Source organism: Plutella xylostella, chromosome 10 (assembly GCF_932276165.1).
Source record: "Plutella xylostella chromosome 10, ilPluXylo3.1, whole genome shotgun sequence".
NCBI classification, from domain to species: Eukaryota; Metazoa; Arthropoda; class Insecta; order Lepidoptera; family Plutellidae; genus Plutella; species Plutella xylostella.
In genome coordinates, this window is record NC_063990.1 from 9722822 (window position 1) to 9742231 (window position 19410).

Below are 19410 nucleotides of genomic sequence, written 5' to 3' on the forward strand. Positions count from 1 at the left end.
GTGATGAACTAAGGAATTCGCTAAACCGGCTTGAGGTTCAAGTATTTTTGTATTTCCTTTGTCATTTTATCATAACTTTTAACTGATTATTCTGAAACAAAAAGTTTAGATATTGCTGTTATCATTATTATAAATTGAAAACTTAGTTTAAGAACTTATTAAACAGTGCTTTTAATAACTTAACTACCTACTCTAAATGCGACTTTTCTTTTAGCATCTTCACACACTTAGGTCTTTCTCCAATCAAAAGCTCTTAGACCTAATTGCTAATAAAACTTTATCACGGATCGGCAGTGGCAATAAAAACAAATTTCCCTTAGCTTAATATCTGGCCCGATTACGTCCACCATACGGAATGAGACTGTTATTGCACTTGCAAATTGCAACCTTGTGGAGTTTTGAGATGACCGTGTAAGGGCATCAAAGTTTATGGTGACCATAAATATTCTATGGCCCAAGTTTATATTTCGAATGCCTTCGTTTTAACAGCCCCGCGCTTTTTATGTGTGCATTCGGCGAGATTATTCCCTGGTTTTAATGCTTTGAGTAGTAGCTGTATAAATAAAATTATCTTTTCATTTCCTATGTCGCTCACAAGTTTACTGTCATCACTATGGTCTTTATTTGATTATTAGTTACTCGTTATGTTGCAGCAACTTTGCAGATACATAAAATAGGTAGACGGATCCCATCAATGTTTTATGATGTACATCTTCCAGATCTTCATGCTTTAGCGGTACTTGGACTACTGTGGTGTTATGATTTATTTCTGTCAGATACTTCATAGATAGTATTGCCTGCATAATGTAGGTATACATGTAATGTAAGACATCGCTCATACATAATCTTGATCTTTCATCCTGAATCACAAAATGATATGGCAGTGGCAGTCTCCTGCTGAATATCTTCAGTGCACTAGACGTATTATGATTATCAAGCTTTCTGCACTTACCAGCTACGTTTATATAGAGTTTCCTCCTTCCTTGCTGCAAGGCTACGCTACGTTAAGCTAGGCGCTGTCGCCACTTAAGAAGTGTAAAAAAAACATCAATCCCCCATAAATTCAAATGCCATTCATCTGTGGCTGTTAGCAACACAATAATAAACCCATTAATCCACCTGCGGAACGCTTTCATCGGAGCATAATGCAGAAACGTGTGAGTAAAAGGGCAAACCTCCCCTCTTCGCGGGTAGGTCGAGTTAATCGCTCGTTTCATTGTTATTGCCCGTTAGCGCATTCGGCGCCGTGCTAGCTATACCGCTCTACGACAGATGTATGGAGATCATTAGTGGAACACAGGACGGGAAAGCACAGGTCCTGATTGCTTGGTGGATTTACAATTATTATTGTATAATATATGATAGGATTGATCGGTGTAGTGTGCTAATTGATTGCTTCCAAGTGAGTAACCGGTATGTTTGTTGTAAACTTTATTGTTTATCAAAGTTGTAAACGCATAAATGCTACGCAGGCGATCGTATATCGTGCAGTCTGTACCTAGTGCAACTTACGAGTATCGTAGTTAGTTTTTTACAAATAGTACTGAGATTTATAAAAACCTTTGGGCGCTAATGAATAAAAACTACTTAAAAATGCATTGGGGCATATGCACCCTATCCCTTTTACACTCAAGCGCATTCAATACTTCCAGAAACAAATATTTTCCCAACAATAACTTGAAACAATATCCTCCTCAATCGGTTCGAAAGTACTAGGGCGCCAGGCGGCGCGGGAAGTGGGCCTGCCGCCACCCCTGCTTCCGCTACAACCCTACTTTCACTGCAAGTATCGATTAGTGTTGCCACGAATAGTGAATTGGCCGAATACCGAATACCGAATATTCGGCGACGCTGCCGGCCGAAGCGCCGAATATTCGGCCGCCGAATATTCGGCGCTACAACCTGTTTTTTTTGTTCCTGGAACTGCTTTGAAGAAGTCGCTACAGATTATATGAGAAATGCTAATTATTAGGAGGCAGAATGCTGTGGCAAACGAGTTGAATTTTTATTTGATAATAGTTCGCCTAGATCGGATGGCCGATCCTTACAAGTGGTGGTCAGCAAACAAAAAACAATACCCGAACCTTGTGAAATTTGCAAAAACTTATGTTTCTTCAGCTGGAAGTAGCGTTTATAGTGAGAGGTTATTTTCTGAGGATGGTTACAATGAAAAGCGCAATCGTGGGCTACGAAAAAATGCTGAAATGCTCGTTTTTATCCAGCACAACTTACTACTAGGGCATGCAATACCGCAATACCGGTATCGCGTAATACCGGGATCCCGGACAAAATCCACGTCTTTTTCAATACCGATATTGAAAGTTAATACCGGTATTGAGGTAATACCGGAATCGGACATTTTTTAGGCTATAAATCAAGCGATTAAGATATAGTTAGCCGTGTGCTCCTATATACTATAAATAATAAAATAAATAAATAGTCATTTATTTCAGGTAATGCATAGGTACCCATATTGTCTTAAAAATAATTAAAATTAAAATTTAAAATCTACATCTACAGTCTTAGGTCTTACAATAATAACTAGTATAATGTATAGGGTTACACTAGCTATTTGCAAAAGACAGTCATTTGCGATTCGCGTCCTGATGAACAGATATCCAATGCTTGTAAAAAGGATTGGTGATATCTTGCGACTATGAAAGTGCACTGGTTTTTATTCGTTACATACAGTTTTTGGCCTTTAGAAACCTACTTGTTAACCATGCGTTCAAAAATTTTAACTCTAATACTCAATTCTCGTAAAAAATATTACATAATACAGAATTTCATTGCTTTTTCTTGTTGTATTATGCCCTATACGACCTTTAAACAAAATATATATATGCCATTTATAACAAGGAAGTCTAATACCGGTATTAATACCGGGATCCCGGTATTGAGTTCTAATACCGTAACTCAATACCGGTATTGAAAATATTACCGGTATTGCATGCCCTACTTACTACTGATTAATTTTAAGTACTAAAATGTTGTGATTTGGATATAAATACACAATTTTGATTAAAATAAAAAGTTATTTTTTACATGATATACTATTCGGTATTCGGCCCGAATAGTACGCACTATTCGGCCGAATACCGAATACTGAAAAAACTGGCCGAATAGGCCGAATACCGAATAGTTGCCGAATATTCGTGGCATGTCTAGTATCGATCCTCCTTGCTCGGACATGCCATGCACGGTGACAGGGATGGAGTTTGGAACCATCGATTTGTTACTGGCCAGTATTTTAAATGGATAATAAAAGAAGTAAATCATTAAAAGAATGAATCATTTTGTTAATTTTACAGCTGCCGGTAAAAAATATTTTCTCATTGTATAAATTCATGTATTTCCAAATGAAATCCTTGGCGTATAATTGTATTGCTGATAATAAATGTTATTCATATATATATAACAAGACCGCTACTCTTGATGGAAATAAAGTAATAAAAAGCAGAAACTGTTAAATAATTAATCACTATTCTGGTCATCGGTGCAGTAATATCTGCTTCCCCACTTTATAGGCTCCGGAATAACACCCATCAAGGTTTTATGTTTTCTTTACAGCTCCATGCTACCCCCCTTAGGCATAGTCCAGTCCTAGTTCCACTGCAAACTATACCTAAGCTAATTTATCTTAGCATGAAAATCTTATAACGATTATTTATTTTAGCCAATGGAATGGAAGATAGTGTTTACGTGTCAACAAAACTTTATAATTACTGAAATATTTTTTTCTTTTATCTTTTTTTATCTAAAATGTTTATAAAGTTTTATTATTACAAAAAGGAAAAAAAACATACTTATATTCTATAATTTCTATAGCTATCGCTGGCTTCACATCTTTAAAACCTCATCGATGTCAGTTCACGCAAGATTGGTTCTGCGGAGGCTTTAGTTTGTAGTCGGGGGGTAGATGTCGATGGTCGTACGTGCACTTTCACGCTAGATTAGGCCCTTGTTGTCACGAAGTTGAGACCTTTTGTTTATTCCATGACTTCAGTCATGGGCTTTGTAGACATTTTACATACATAGGTACATATTAAAAAAATTAAAAAAACCGACTTCAAAAAACCACTAAAATGTAAGAAATAATTTAAGGTTTACACAAATTCTACTCGTATGTGACAGTACAAATATACCTAAGCAGGAACTGTTCTCTTTTGATGTTGGTGCGGTGACAAAGTAATCTGAAGAAATATGGCACCAACTTCAAAAAAGAACAGTTCCTGCTTAGGTATATTTGTACTGTCACATACGAGTAGAATTTGTGTAAACCTTAAATTATTTCTTACATTTTAGTGGTTTTTTGAAGTCAGTTTTTTTAATTTTTTTAATTATTATTTTATTTTATAGTTTTTAGTTTATTTGCAATATTTTTCAATCAAAAGTAAGGTGCAAATGATACCAAAAAGTCCTACTAATCAATACGAATCATTCAAGCCTAAACACGAAGTAGTTGCTATATACCGTTGAGGAGTTCCCCTGACTGCCTTCCGTTTCCATCATCAGATCAGCTCAAGGTCACCATCATATTTTTTTGTTATAAGAACTATATTTACATTCTTAATTTCATTAGAATCGGTTAATATGTGCCCAAAATGGAAATTCATACCCTGTTTTTACCCCTTTACCCACCCTTGGGGGTGAGATAAAATTCTGAAAAAAAAATGGGACCACCTGGGAGCTCAACCCAATACAACAAAAAAATAATTTTCAAAATCGGTCCATAAACGGCGGAGTAATCGGTGAACATACATAAAAAAAAATATAAAAAAAAAAAAAAAAAAGATCCCGACGAATTGAGAACCTCCTCCTTTTTTTGAAGTCGGTTAAAAATAGGTGACTCAGCTTGTGTTGTGAGCATAGCTCATCCGTAAATCAATCAGCTGAAAACTGTTATTGTTGATCAGTTGAGTTGGTTTGCAGATATTAGTTAAATACAGGGACGATTGAATTTTGAAATAACAACAATAAGAGGTCTTTAAAGCCCTCCTTATATTAAAAAAATACTTTATACAACCGTAACATACATTTACTAAGTTATGCAAAACCTAACCTTAAATCCCTTCACCAGGTGACGCCCAATACAAGCCGTACGTGACAGCGAAGCCCGAGATAGCGTCGGTGGACCTCGACGGAGATGAAGACTTCGTGGTGATCGCGTGCGACGGGCTGTGGGACTTCGTCAGCGAGGACCAGGTCGCCATAGCTGTGTACTGGCAGATCGGTGCTGACCCTGGTGAGTCTTCCTCTTCTTGTAACAACTCATAATAGCATACTTCCTGTCGTCTAAGCGCAGGCCGTACAGTTTCAGATACTAGTGCGACTATATGCTCGATGTGAGCTGATAGAATAGCCAGCCGAGCCGATCGAGCAGCTAAAGAATAACACAGGTAGAACAGTCACATCGAATATTTTAGCCAATATTCGCATAAAGCTCGAGATTCAGCTACAGCTGTCTACGAGGACCAAAGATAATCGTATGCATGTGTATTTAGTACACCTACCCGAGCAAGTCATAATGACGTGGACGAGAGGAGACCGGAAGCGTGTCATGTCCCTGAGGCTTAAACTTATTATTACGGGGTAGAGTTTGTAACCCACGCATGGCCTGTCGCTGAATGTAATAAACATCCCTTTGCTCTCCACTCCACTAGATAATTGTGTTAGTATTCCATCGTTATACAGGATGTTAAAATGGGAGTTTAGTAGCACTAAGTAAAATAGTAAGCGAAAAAGGGTAACTATAACAACCAGGGGGTCATTCATATCAACCTTTGTTCTACAACTTTTGAAATTCGCAGCTGAGGTACCCCACCTCCGCTTAGTATACCATTTATGCAACACCCTATATTTAACCTTAATAATATAGACCAGGTAGCGCGATGGAGCTTGAAGCTTTCATCGAATGGATAAAAGCAATATCCCTACATAAACCAATCAACGCAAACCTTTTTTGCAATGTCGACGGTACACGACAAGAGGTTGCTAGCGACAAGTGTACATAGTTTTATTATACCGTAAAATTAATAATACAATACAAGAACAGAAACTTACCCTTTACTCGCATAAATATATTTATTTATTTACAATTAATGTACGCATTAGATCCAAGATAGGTTATTGCCTTGACAAAATAAAATTAGCTTTACAGCGTGATTTGGCGATCGACACGGATGGCACATTGGCACGCCTTTCAATCTCATTATTAGATACCTGGGTACTGAACAAATACATGATTCGACCCATTTTGTACAAGTTTACAACTACATAGTACATGCTTTTGAAACAAGATATAAATCGCCATTGCAACTGCCTCTTTTCCATTCACATTCCTAATGTAATTGAAGGTCAATTTTAATTGTCTGTATTTCGTGTTGCCCTAAAATCTTTTCTAAAGTATTTAATGGACCAGGCCCTGTAGCACAGGTCGCTAATAAGACGTGACAAGAGTTCTCCGTCTCGCTCACTCTTAGGGCTGCGCGATTTGAGTGACGGCGATGCAAAACTTTTGTCACGTCTTAAATGCGCCCCGTACTAGCCCTTCTGGTCGCTAGAGGCGATAAGAGCTTTCATGTTGTTCGAATGTTTTTCTCGTTCTGTAAATATTAATGGTATTTGTAGCGCCCTACAGTTTTAACAGAAACGGGGAACTTTTGGGGGAGCTATTTCGATTGTTAATGACTTGAAATTTTGTTTTTAAAATAGCAATTCTTTAACGTTGATTGACAGTAGCTTTTAAAAAATGTCTACAATAGTTTGTCTTCGAGAGTCCTTCCTTGTTATTTCCTCGTTGTTTATGAATCAATATCGAGACCATTGTAATAATGCGAATCCATTCCGGGAAAATGGACACGGCTTTATCATGTCTCGTAAATTTAGCTGTGATATTTTCCTCAAAGCGACACTATGGTATAACGAACCCTCGCTAATATAGTAATCCGACTTGTTGACATATCACATTAAGGGGGTCTATTGTGTCGGCATCGGGATCCCCTGCAGTCTGTCAAACTGTGACAGTGTCCGAGATTGCGCCTCCCTCGGCTACGTATGAATAATTTTGATGAATGCCGCAAATGGTCTGGCTCGTGTTACTGACAATTAGCTGATAATATCTAGTTGCTTCATCCCCTTAATGCACTGTGTGCCGTAGATGTGTGTTTAGATATAACGTGTTCAATTTAATACTTTCCTTAACGTCCGCCACTGGGTATTATTATGTTGCTATCTAACAACTATCGATAGCGTCTGTAATTCCGCGACTTTCGCTTCTTCCCGACTATTTTAATGGCTAAGTTAATAGCCAATACGTTTCAATAGGTTCGAGAGAAACCTAAGACAGTAGGATTGTTTCAGTGTTTTATGGTTCGTAACGAGGCTGCAGCGGCTGCCTGCGGTCGCGCCGCCGCCGCCGCCGCCGCTGCCCCACACAATATTGTGTCGTAATTGCCCCGGAACTGGGGAACTCGAGAAATTGGATACTTTGTTTTCGCCTTTTGTCCCCTTTGTTTCCGCTCCTCCCCGCAAGTGTTGCCAACCTTCTTTCTAATTATTGCCATTTCGGAGATAAGAGCAAACAACGTCTACGGTTATTTGAAATCTGGGAAAGTCAATTGTTTTCGTTTTGTGATTTATTTCGCTGGATTGATGTGAAGGGATTGAATTAAATTTAAATGCGTTATCCCTTCCGGCGTCACGCTCCGGTGACTGCTGGCATTTGGGTGGATTATGCGATTTGTGAGCTTGAATGTGCGGAGCGAGCGCGGCTCTAATTCCCTCGGGACAGTCGGGGCGTGGGATTACAGACATTCAAACCTGTACAAAAGTGCGGGGCTTCAAAGCTTCCTATTACAAAAGGGGTACAGTACAGGTCACATTCCAGCTCGCAAGTCGTAGCACGTCGTCAGGTGCCACTCATATGACACTTTCCCTGAGTAGAGTTACTCGTTCGGAAAGTTTGGTCTCGTTCGAGTGTTGCTGTTACTTGGAGTGTGATGATTAACGGGGTTCGGTGAAAGGTTCTTTGAATTAATGTTAGTTTTGGATTGTGTGCGTGACGTGTTTGCTTTGGCCCTTTTACTCGAGCAAAGATATCGTGTATCGGTGGGATCGGGCTCTTTGTTTTTAATTTCCGTTACTAGTTATTGTCGCTGTTACTAGCTACTAGATTACAATCAAATATCGCATTAGGTATTACATTTTCAAGCAGTTACCTATTACGACTATGGCCACTAAAGTGATTTTGAATGTTATAGCTGGCGAAGTAAAATCAAATCACGCATTAGGTATTACATTTTCGAGCAGTTACCTATTACCACTATGGCCACTAAAGTGATTTTGAATGTTATTAAGGTTATGACTATGACTAACGTGACCATTTATTTTTTTTGTCAAAGCGGGACACCTGCGGAATTTCATATCCTTCCCTCAAAGATACTTATGTTATCTTTCTTTCTTATATTCTTATCTTTTCGCTCAGTTTGCTCAGTGCATCAATTGAAAGTTCAATCCCTACGATGAAAGATTGAAATGTGAAAGATGAAATGAATGGTGAATGACCGTTTTTTAATATTTATCTAATAATCTTGTAAAGTTAGTATATTTAGGATACCTAAGTACTTACTATGTTTTTAAAAATATACCAGACGGGTAGACTACATAAATCCGAATTATTTTTTTACGATATTTTACTTTTTTACGATATGAAAATAACGATTTTTTAAATTATGAATTTCATAGTTCTAGTAAATTTTAAGTTTCCGAATAACAAAAATTACTAAAAGTTGATAAACGAAATTTTAAACAACAGATTTATAAAAATGACCAAAGTAAATTTTTCTAATGTTATAATTTCAATGTTTTAAATGGACGATTTTTTAATATATCTAATTGTGTAAATAAACAATTTAACTTTTTTTTGCTTCGCTCCGCTTCACCGCGCTCCGCTTTGGTTTTCGACATCTATGTGCACCTAAACGCTCCTCCTCGATTTGCTCGTCGTCGCAACTATCTTTAGGTTTAGATCCTAAGGTTTTTAAGGTTAAACACCGTAAAAATCCGAGCAATTGTTTTGCTTTGTTGTGTAACTTAAAAACAACTACTACAAATAGTTTTCTATTTAAGAAATTTTTACTCTATATTTGAAACGCTCCGCTTAGTTTTTCGATATCTAAGTGCACCTAACACGCTCCTCCTCGCTTTGATCGTCGTCGCACCTATCTTTAGGTTTTGGTACGTTCATTTTATTTTTGACAAAATTACGAATTATCATATTTTCCGTCCGGATTTGATATTTTCGTCATTAATAAATAAATAAAAATAAATCTGTATTTTATTTTTTGTATATTAAAGTAATCGTATTTTTTAACGTTCGTGTATTTAACCATCGTAATAACAAACCTTCGTCATTATAATATCTATTCGATTTTTAAAAATAGTTATTGCAATATTTTGTAAATTTGGTACATATTCGGTGTTTCTATTACGGGAAAAAGTTTTTCGGAATTTTTGGGTGTTCTCATACCAGATGCTACAAAATTCTTAAACATCATACTTTGATTTTTTCAATAATTTGAGAAGTTTAATTTAAAGTTCTTATCAATAGTGCATCTTATCTTATTTTCACATTCATAAAAGTTAATACAGATAACTTTTTGGAAAACATGTACTCCCACATATTTCTTCTTTGTTAGGAAGCGGTAGGTGAGCGAGTTAAATTTATATAAGCATACACGATAGAGCTGTACACAAGTTACTTGCGGAGTCTCGGTGGAACTCGGACTCATATTACTCCCTTTAGTCTATGTGAGTAAGTGATAAGAAGATAAATAGTTGTCTCAAGTGATTACAAGAAAGAAAGGAAATATGGGATGAAGTTACAAAATGTAGGTAATTTAAATTATCGTTTTGCCTGTTTATCAAAGCGGGACATTTTTGCTCTCGCGGGGGACAGCGGGACGGACAGCTTGAAAGCGGGACTGTCCCGCCCAAAGCGGGACGTATGGTCACGTTAACTATGACCCTTCATTTGCCTAGCTAAGCCGTAGTAGGGCAAAAAGTAGTATCTACTTGTTTTAGTCCTAGGTCTAGCAGGGGTCCATAGTTGATTGATGAAAGTGTCGAAGAAGCTATAGTTTTTTTTTCACAAAACAAGTTAAATGGCCATCACATTTTCGAGTGGCGTGCACGCCGCGCAGTCTAGAGTGCGTCGCTCGCCGGCGATTGATCACAGATAACATTGTGCGTTTGATACTGCGATAAACGTTTAGTCACCGGCCCGCTGTACTTGCTACTCTCTGAATGAATCATCGGTACAGTGTTTTGTATAAAACGCTGTAAAATTGTACATTGAAATTATATTTGCGATAAAAATGATATTATTCAGCTCTATGATAAAGAGAAAATGATTCTTTATCGTGATGTAGACCTAATCGCAATTTTATTATGTTGCACCGTGATAACCTTAAGGAGATAGGCTTGATAACCTCTAATACATTCTTAGAACTACGATAAAAAAGCTTATGAATGGTCGAGTGATAAGCAGTAGTAGAAAATAGATTTAACCAATTCTGTAAGTTCTCTCTCTACATATACTTATATCAAAATTTCCTCCTCTTGTTGCTGCCACATCTCCACGTAGTCCACGCTAGTCGTGTCCGTGAGTGTACTTAGTGTTGTTTTCCCGTCCCTGCGCACGCGCAGCCCGCGGGACGCGCCGCGACCTTGACTCTAGCGGACGAGCTGCCAACTTTCATTCAACTCTTATCGACACCTATCACACATTATTCTGACGCTAATATTATTGCGAAATTTTGTTTAGATTTATTTCATAAACAAGTAAATATAAAATACACTCTGCTCAAACTCTCATGAGAATTAAGAATAATTTTTCGAAGTCCAAGTAGACAAGAGACATAATCCAATGTCCATATTGACCGTACATCGATGTCCATGTCCAGTAACTTTTTTTTTATAATCTCATTTATTTTATAAGCCATACATCCTAAGATTAAGTCGGCTTAAAAACTAACAAAAAAAAATAACAATTCTTAAATAATTAACAAAAATAGTACTTAGTAGTTCAACTATGGGAGTAGAACTTAACCTACAGATTTATAATAATCTTGTCTTAAGGTTAGGGAGTAAATGATAAAACTAAGGAACCGGCCACTGTGATCATGAGTGAGGCTTGAGCTGAGGATGCCGTGCACGAGGAAGAGGAGCTCCCCGGCCGTGCACTGAGTGTCGTGTAAGAAATCAAGTCGGGGTTGTTCGTTAATTTTACACTCGAGAACAAAGTGAACAAGATCCTCTTCCTTGTCACATAAAGTACAATTCGGACTGACCCTTTTTTTCATGTTAAAACTAAATTTATTAAATGGCATATGAGATGTTCTGATTCTGAAACATAAAACCAACTCTTTTCTATTCATATTTGATGTGGAAAACCAAGGTGTGCGCGGAGGTTCGCTTACAATGGTTCTGTACCAAATTCCCTTAGTTTTGGAACATTCATTGAAATATGTTTTAAATTCACTATGGTTGTTCTTTTTAATCAGTGGGAGATGATCCATAAAATGTGGTAGTATATTAAGCGGAATACCGTTTCGTAAAGCGTCTGACGACAGTGAGTCAGCCGTCTCGTTTCCCGCAATACCTACATGGGAAGGAACCCATTGTAAGCGAACTTCAGCCCCATTACGTATCAACCTTGCGATACATTTAATAACGAGGTAAGCTTCTTTTCTACCGATAATGTCGCCTTTTATACACCTTAACAAATGTTGAAGACTGCTCTTGGAGTCTGTAAAAATTACAATCTTATGATAATTTGTCGAACACATATAATTAACTGCTTCATTAATTGCTGCTAGTTCCACTCCCATAATAGGAATACAAAAGTTTTCAATACGAAACTTTGCCCCAAAATCGGCATCCTTATCGTAGAATGCGCAACTAGAACCATCCGTTGTTTTAGACCCGTCGGTGAATATGTGAGAGAAATTTCTATACAACTGGTTAATAGACTTCGCTACGTTGTTTAAGATCTCGTATTGATAATTTAGCTTTAGGTTCGTCAATAGTGTGAATTTTTGTCATAATTATTTGGTCCCAGGGAAGTGTTTTATCAGGGAAAGTAAGCTCGAATTGCGGCAGAATTTCGAATTTTGACATAGGCAGGTTAGAATATTTTCTGAAACTTTCCAATAACAATGGAAACTGATTTTTACGCCAGTACTTTAGACCTACCTTTAACATATTATCTAAGCGTTCTAATTGTTTTGTAAGATAATCACATTGTCTTGCGGAAAGCTTCAGGAAATATTTATCACTAAGATATGCTCTTCTATATTTTAGATGCGGTATACACAGTTCACTCTCCATTGTGAAAATGGGAGTATCTTTTATGAATCCTCCGCAAAAACGAAGACATTGATTTTGAACCACATCTAACTTATTTAAGAGACGCGGGCTGGCATTACCATACATCGTACTACCATAATCAAGTCTAGAGCGTACTAGAGCGATATATAGTCGTCTAAGCTGGACCGGGTGTACGCCCCATTTAGCTCCACTTAGCGCACTGAGAATATTGACGTAGGCTGTACATTTTTGAGCGATTTCCGTGATTTGCCTGGTCCAATTTAGACGACTATCCACCCAAATACCCAAGAACTTGACACAATTGAGAACTTCTATCTGGATGTCATCCACTTTAACAATTATATCAGGAATCCTATATCTTCTTGTAAGTATGCATAATTTTGTTTTGGAGAGTGCTAACTCTAAACCAATTTTATCTAACATGGATTTAAAGATATTGAGGCTTGACTGGATCGTTTCAATACAAATATTAATATTTTCGTTGATACAATATAGGGCAAAATCATCCGCGTATTGAGATACCTTAACTGTTTTTACAAGGGTGTTGCATATTTTAATTGTGACGATGTTAAATAAGATTGGAGACATAGGGTCACCTTGAGCCAGACCCTGTCTGCATATTCTTTTAATTTCAGTGCCATCACTAAGCCTATAAATCAACTCGCGTTCTTTAAGAAATTCCTTGATATATCTGCATAGTAAAGTATCGACACCTAATTCTATAAGCGATGAAATAAGAGGTTCTATTGCTACATTATTATAAGCATTACTTATGTCTCCATAGGCACACATAACGTATTGCCTGTTTATAAAAGCAGTCTCTGTGTCTACTATAAATCTGCTTAAATTATCTTGACAAGAAAGTCCGCGACGGAAACCTAGAGTACTGGGATTGAAGAGTTTATTTCTTTCAAAGTAATATTCTAAGCGACGTGTAATCATTAAATTAAAAGTTTTACATAGGCAGTTGATCATTGAGATAGGGCGATATTTTAGGGTATTTGGATTTCTTTTGGGAATTGCTATAAGTTTGATCTTACGCCACTGATCCGGTACCTCACCTCCTTTGTATATATCATTAAATATTTGTAATAATAATTCCTTCGCATTATTTGGCAAATGGGTAATCATGGAATATGTAATGTTATCTACACCGGTCGAAGTATCCGTCCTTTTAAGAATCACGTTTAATTCTGACAAGGTGAAAGGCTGCAGAGAGTTGGGATCATGATAAGTAATCTGACCTGGATGTAAGGAGACACTGTCTGGTGCAAGTTCGGTTAAAAAAGGAATGGCTGCGCTCTCTTGTAAATATTCTTTAGGGCTACGGTATCCTTTAAGCCATCTGAGTTTCCTCCAAACCTCACGCACTGACATATTAGAATCGATACTGTCACAAAAGCTCCGCCAAGCGTTTCCCTTCATCTGTTTTATTAATTTACGAGCAGCCATAATCTTTTCTTTGTATATCATATAATTTTCAACAGTGCGAGCTTTCCTAAAATATTTTAAAGCTAGCCTTCTCTCTGCAACTGCTTTGGACAGTTCAGGATTCCACCAAGGTTTCGGCCTGAATTTGTTAGGATTAGGACTATACTTAACAAACGGGATATTTATATTAGCACTATCTTCAATTACATGTAAGAGTTGATTGTAGTTACTTTGTAAATCGGCTACTAATTCTAGATCCTCACATGCTGATTGGATATGTTGTGTATACTCGACCCAGTTTGCTTTTTTTATATTTCTTCTGAGTTCGGGATTGTTTGGAGTTGTGTCTAACGTTTTCATGGAGATTATAAGATGATCGCTACCCAAAGATTCGTTACTCACATTCCAGTCAAAATCCAGTGCAAGATCAGCACTACAAAAAGAGATATCAGGTGAAGTACAAATTATACGATCATTGACTTTAACGCAACGGGTAAAGTCTCCATTGTTAAGAAAAACGTAATTATGTTTGAAACTTGCGTCTGAAAGGAGTCTACCCCGAGTGTCGGTTGCATATGACCAAGCCGTATGGTGAGCATTAAAATCTCCTAATATTAAAGTTTTTTCTGAAAAGTGACTAAAAAGCTCATCATAATCTTCTGTACCTGCATGAATATTTGAAGGAGAATATACGCCGATTATATGTTGTAGTTTACTACTGTTAAGGATTTCAACACATATGGTATCAATATTATTGTAAATAGAAGGACAAGTTTTAAGTGAACAACCAATAGATTGGTGGACTAGAATAGCCAAGCCTCCATATCCATCTGTTCGGTCATTTCTGAAAACAGAGTAGCCCGTCACATTTATATGTTTGTCATCATTTAACCAAGTTTCAGAGAGAATGCATATATGTACCTTTTCCTTGTGTAAATAAGAATCTAAATCACTTAATTTTAGAAGCAAACTTTGACAGTTCCACTGAATAATGTTGAGTTTAAAATTTATCTTATTATTAGCCATTACTTAATTTATCTTAAAAAGAAACAGGTACTTACTACGTATTTTATACATGAAAAGGTGATTAGAAATATTTGTACCTATACTTTAAATTTAAACAGTAGGATTGACAGAAGCTTCTTCAGTACACTTTACCTTTGCCTTTCTAGTTATAATTTTAAGTTTACTTACAATACGGGACAGTCTATTCTTCACGCTACGGTATGAGATGTTGGGTATCAAGTCAGTTAACAATTCAATTAAGGTATCAATCTCTTCAGTGTACCTAAACGTGATGTCTTTAATATTTTTTACCCCGTATGTATCTTCTAGGTATTCTTTGACTTCTTTTCCTGAGAGAGGGTAATTTTTAGATGAAGTTGCGATAAAATCATCAATTTGGTCCCACTTAATCGAGTCCAAGTCACTATGGGGTGTTCTTTTAAGTTTTTTCCCACTTGCGGTTTTGAAAACCTCGTCTGAACTGGAAAGGGAAACGTTGTCTAAGTCGTCGCCACTGTTGTCGATAGATAATGCAGTCTCTTCATTTATAATTTCAGACTCCATACATTCTTTCGAGGTAGAAGATTCCGTCGGTGGGTGCGGCCGTTTAGGGATAAGAGTGTCCGTATTCTGAGTCTCCATGTTGTTTCTACTACTAGCTTCATTGTTTTCTGGGCATTTCGACGCTACGTGGCCATCATTTTTGCAGATAAAACAGGTCATAGTATCTGACGAGAAATATATCCAGTATGTTGTCTCATCAAAGTCTATCGATACCTTTTCAGGGAGACGATTGAAATCTTCGGGTGTTACATAAAGTTGTCGTCGGAAACTTAAGATATGATTGTAACCGTTTTCGTTAATACCAGCGCGAAGGAAAGAGATAGGTGACATTGGCGTGATTTGCATTTCTTGAAGTCGCTTTTCTATTTCACTGTGTGGAATTATCGGGCATACGTTAGAGATAATTATTCGTTTATTTCTGTTTATGAGCGGTCGGATAGGCAATCTTTGATTTTGTATGGTAATGAATTGCTTATTTTCCACGATATCATCAGCAACAGACTTCGAAGATAAATAAACGCACACCCTGTTGTTTGATATTCTTGACAAGAATCGAATCTGGGAAGGGTCAACTATCTTTCCAAGGGCTTGCGCATAATCCTTAATCTGAACATTTTCTAATGAATCCAGGATGACAGCCTGGTCTTTCTTTGGGAACATTGTTGACTGAGTTACAGTAGCGTAACTAGGGTTTTTATTTAACGTTTGGGAGGACATAGTTATTTGTTCCTGTAGTCAGAAACGGGTTCACTCACTAGTATCACTTAATTGTATACGAAAACAAAGTTCGATGCCATTATTCGCACAATGAGGGTAACTCGTAAAAAGTTGGAGAGCGCGCGAGCGACGACCGGTCACGGTGACTAATCAGCCCGAACTGATCAGCCCGAACTGATGTCCAGTAACTTTTTATATGAACTTTCTCGATACTCAAAGTCCTGACCTGATAAAAAGTACACGCCTTTTGTCTTCAAATACGTACCAACTTGTCTCTTTTATTGTCAAAACTAGCGCGGTAGATGTTCAAAGAGACAGTTCCGAACAATTAGCCAACCGCCTCGGATGCGCCTGCAAATGAGCGTAATGAAAATAATAGCCCACTTTGTTTGATCACCATCGCGCCTGACACCCGAAAGTAGACAGAAAACATAATTTCACTATTTAAACATGGTAAAAAAAGAAAATGCTTATTGATAAATGAGAGTGGAGCCCCAGTTGCTTAACTAGCCGTGGGGTATTTGCATAGCCCATTAATGCTTCCAGTTAGATTGTGTCACTCAAACCTCGCTTGGGAATCTCAAGATAGGAGGCAAATCTGCGTGGATTCAATTTATTATTGATTAAAGAATGCAGCGAATGTACCAGCGGATGTGTGAACGAGCTGATTCCAGATATGATTAATCCATTCGCGCACCTGCCGCGATTATGACGCTCATTTCCATTAGAGCCTCGTATTTATAGATCGGTACATTTCCAGTGCAACATTTTCCGGCCAGTTATTATTTTCAACACTTTGTAATTACTGAGTACGCAAATGTCCAGCATCAGTTGTGCCAAATATTATTTTAAATTTCAAAATCCAATCGCAGCTACAACACTCACCATTTGTTTACCGAAGTGGTCGAAAGTTCTCGCAGATGATTGGTTTCCTATGAAAGTAGGGGCGAGTCTTGCTCCACATGACATGTCGGTCGGCGCTCAATTTGCATTGCAGACACGCGCGTGCCGCGGCGTAACTACCACAATAGCATGGTACATCCACCTCGCCGGCCGCTGATAATGATAATGCTTACGTATAGTTACGTACTCGTACTACCTGACGATTTTTTCCACCTCCAGCTTGACATGTAATCAACGCTCTTATTTATTACCGTGTCAAAAATTATCACGCCAATATATCACAGAAGCAATTAAGGAAATTATATGAAAATTAATTTATAGCAGTGCCAACCCACTGTGTTTACAAAACGATCCGTATCTGGAGTGATTATATTTCTAGTCGAGTGCTCGGGAGGGTGCACGCTGCAGCGGCATAAAAATGTACGCTCGCCGGCGGAGGAGGGTCGTTACCGCGCCCGAGCCTCTCTCGCTTTGACATCATTACATTTATTGAGCCGCCCCTGTCTCCTCGCCGCAAAACCCCAACTTTTGTTGCATCTCTTGCCACACTCGATACTCTGTCGTATCTGTAAGCCGCAAAGCTGCAAATCCCTCATCAAAAGCATCCGTGCTTCAAATATGTTTATCAAAATTTGCCATCTATTCCGGATTTCTAAGTCATTGTGACTCAATTAAGTTCGGGTGACTCGCGGCTGCTCGAGTTCTGCCAGTAGCTCGGAATTATTATCATCTTTTGTGGAAAGTTTCTCAATTGACTCGAGTCGACTGTGGGTAACGTTTTGTTAATTGTGCTCCCGTCAGCTTCCCCTGAGTTACGAGCCACGATATGTAGCAGGCCTGAATTGTAGTCGTAACAAAGTTTTCAGGTTTTCATAGCCTTCTGAATTATTCATCGCATATTTTTTGTGGTAAACTTTTATTCGTAGGAAATGGGATGTGGCTTTTCATGCCTTAACTTTCTAACCTTAAACGGGCGCCCGCAATTTGTCCCGGTCCTTTGTGTGGAGCCCTATCTCTCGAGGGCTGCCAAAGAACACCGTAATCCCTTCAATCGAATAACGGGGGATTACCGCTCGCAATTTATGCGGGCCTCGACAAATAATGTTAATGTAATTCCGCGACACAGATAGTGTATCGAATTTTAAAATAAGTGCACCGTCACGTCATCATGACCGAGGACGCGGTGACGCGCTCCGGATGTTCGTACATTTTAAGTTAGCTAAAGCCATCGCTTGCCTCAAGCGTGAATCCTATATCTTAGCAACAGAGTTAAGTTTTGTACGACAATATGTGGCGTCGAGAGACAACGGACATTGATCGTGAATATTGCATACTGGAGTGAACAGCTTGTTGGAAGTGTTCCAGAGAGTGTTACTCTTGTTTGGCGGATCCGGGCTACCACGTGGGCGACGCTAGGAGGTCACTGTAGCTTGCAAAAAACTAAGTTCCGGAGCGTTGCTGTCCTGAATTACCACGACTCTATTGTCGGACAGCTCTCTTTCGTTCATTTTTCTAAAACTAGAGTAACTCTTCTGCTGTTACTCTCCCGATGGATCCACTGGCACGGGTACCAGTGACACTGGTATACATTATGTGAGCAATCGCGGTAACATCGCCATATTTATTATCTGATGCATCTGTGTGCTTCTAGGACATGCTGGTAATATAACAAATGTGTTTTATGCACATTTTGAAGAGGTAGCAGATCATATTTCATACATCTTTGTTTATTATTGATATCCGGGAACGGCCGCTTCGTTACTTTTTTTAGGCACACTAGATTAGACAGTCTCATATTTTTAGTTATCTTTTCATATTTTCAGACTGCCTAGGCCTGAAGGCAAGAACTGGTTCAAAAATATTATTATTCCTGCTGTATATTCGTGGGCTGGCAGCTTAAGTTAAACATGAGTTATAATGTGCCCATAAATTGTAACAGGATTATAAAAAGACATCCAGAAATTCGGCTTAATTTCGCATGTTGAACACGCCCAAATATAGTGTTGCACGAAGTTTACAGGTTTGGTGCAGTGCATGGGGCTGGCGCGATCCCCTTCAGTCGGTATAAATAATACATGGTAATGTGATCCTGACAGGATCCTGACCGCGACCTGTCCCCTGCGTCGAATCGATCTCCGACCGCTGCGCCGCGTCAGGTGGTTTGACCCCAATGTCTATCGCTTACCTAGGATCAAATTCATTCAGGACAAGTATTAAAGTTTCGTAGCTTGCTATTTGCATAACAGTGTAATGACTCTTGTGGGTGGTAAATAGAAAGTGGGTGGAGCGGCGCGGTGGAAGCCGTGGTGTCGGTCGGAGTTATCATACAGCACGTCAACTCGTCTCTGCTAATTAATCCCACTATCGTACGTATACCATCGGCAACAAATTGCGGACATG

General features: G+C 38.3%; 1 protein-coding gene across 1 annotated transcript in view; it reads left to right on the top strand.

Annotated features, from left to right (window-relative positions):
* LOC105390792 (neurofilament heavy polypeptide) overlaps positions 1-19410 on the top strand; it is an 81724-nt gene that overhangs the window by 14225 nt on the left and 48089 nt on the right. Inside the window, exon 7 of the mRNA XM_038117694.2 lies at positions 5081-5245. Coding sequence (XP_037973622.2) covers positions 5081-5245 — 165 coding nt within the window. The remainder of the gene's footprint in view (positions 1-5080; positions 5246-19410) is intronic.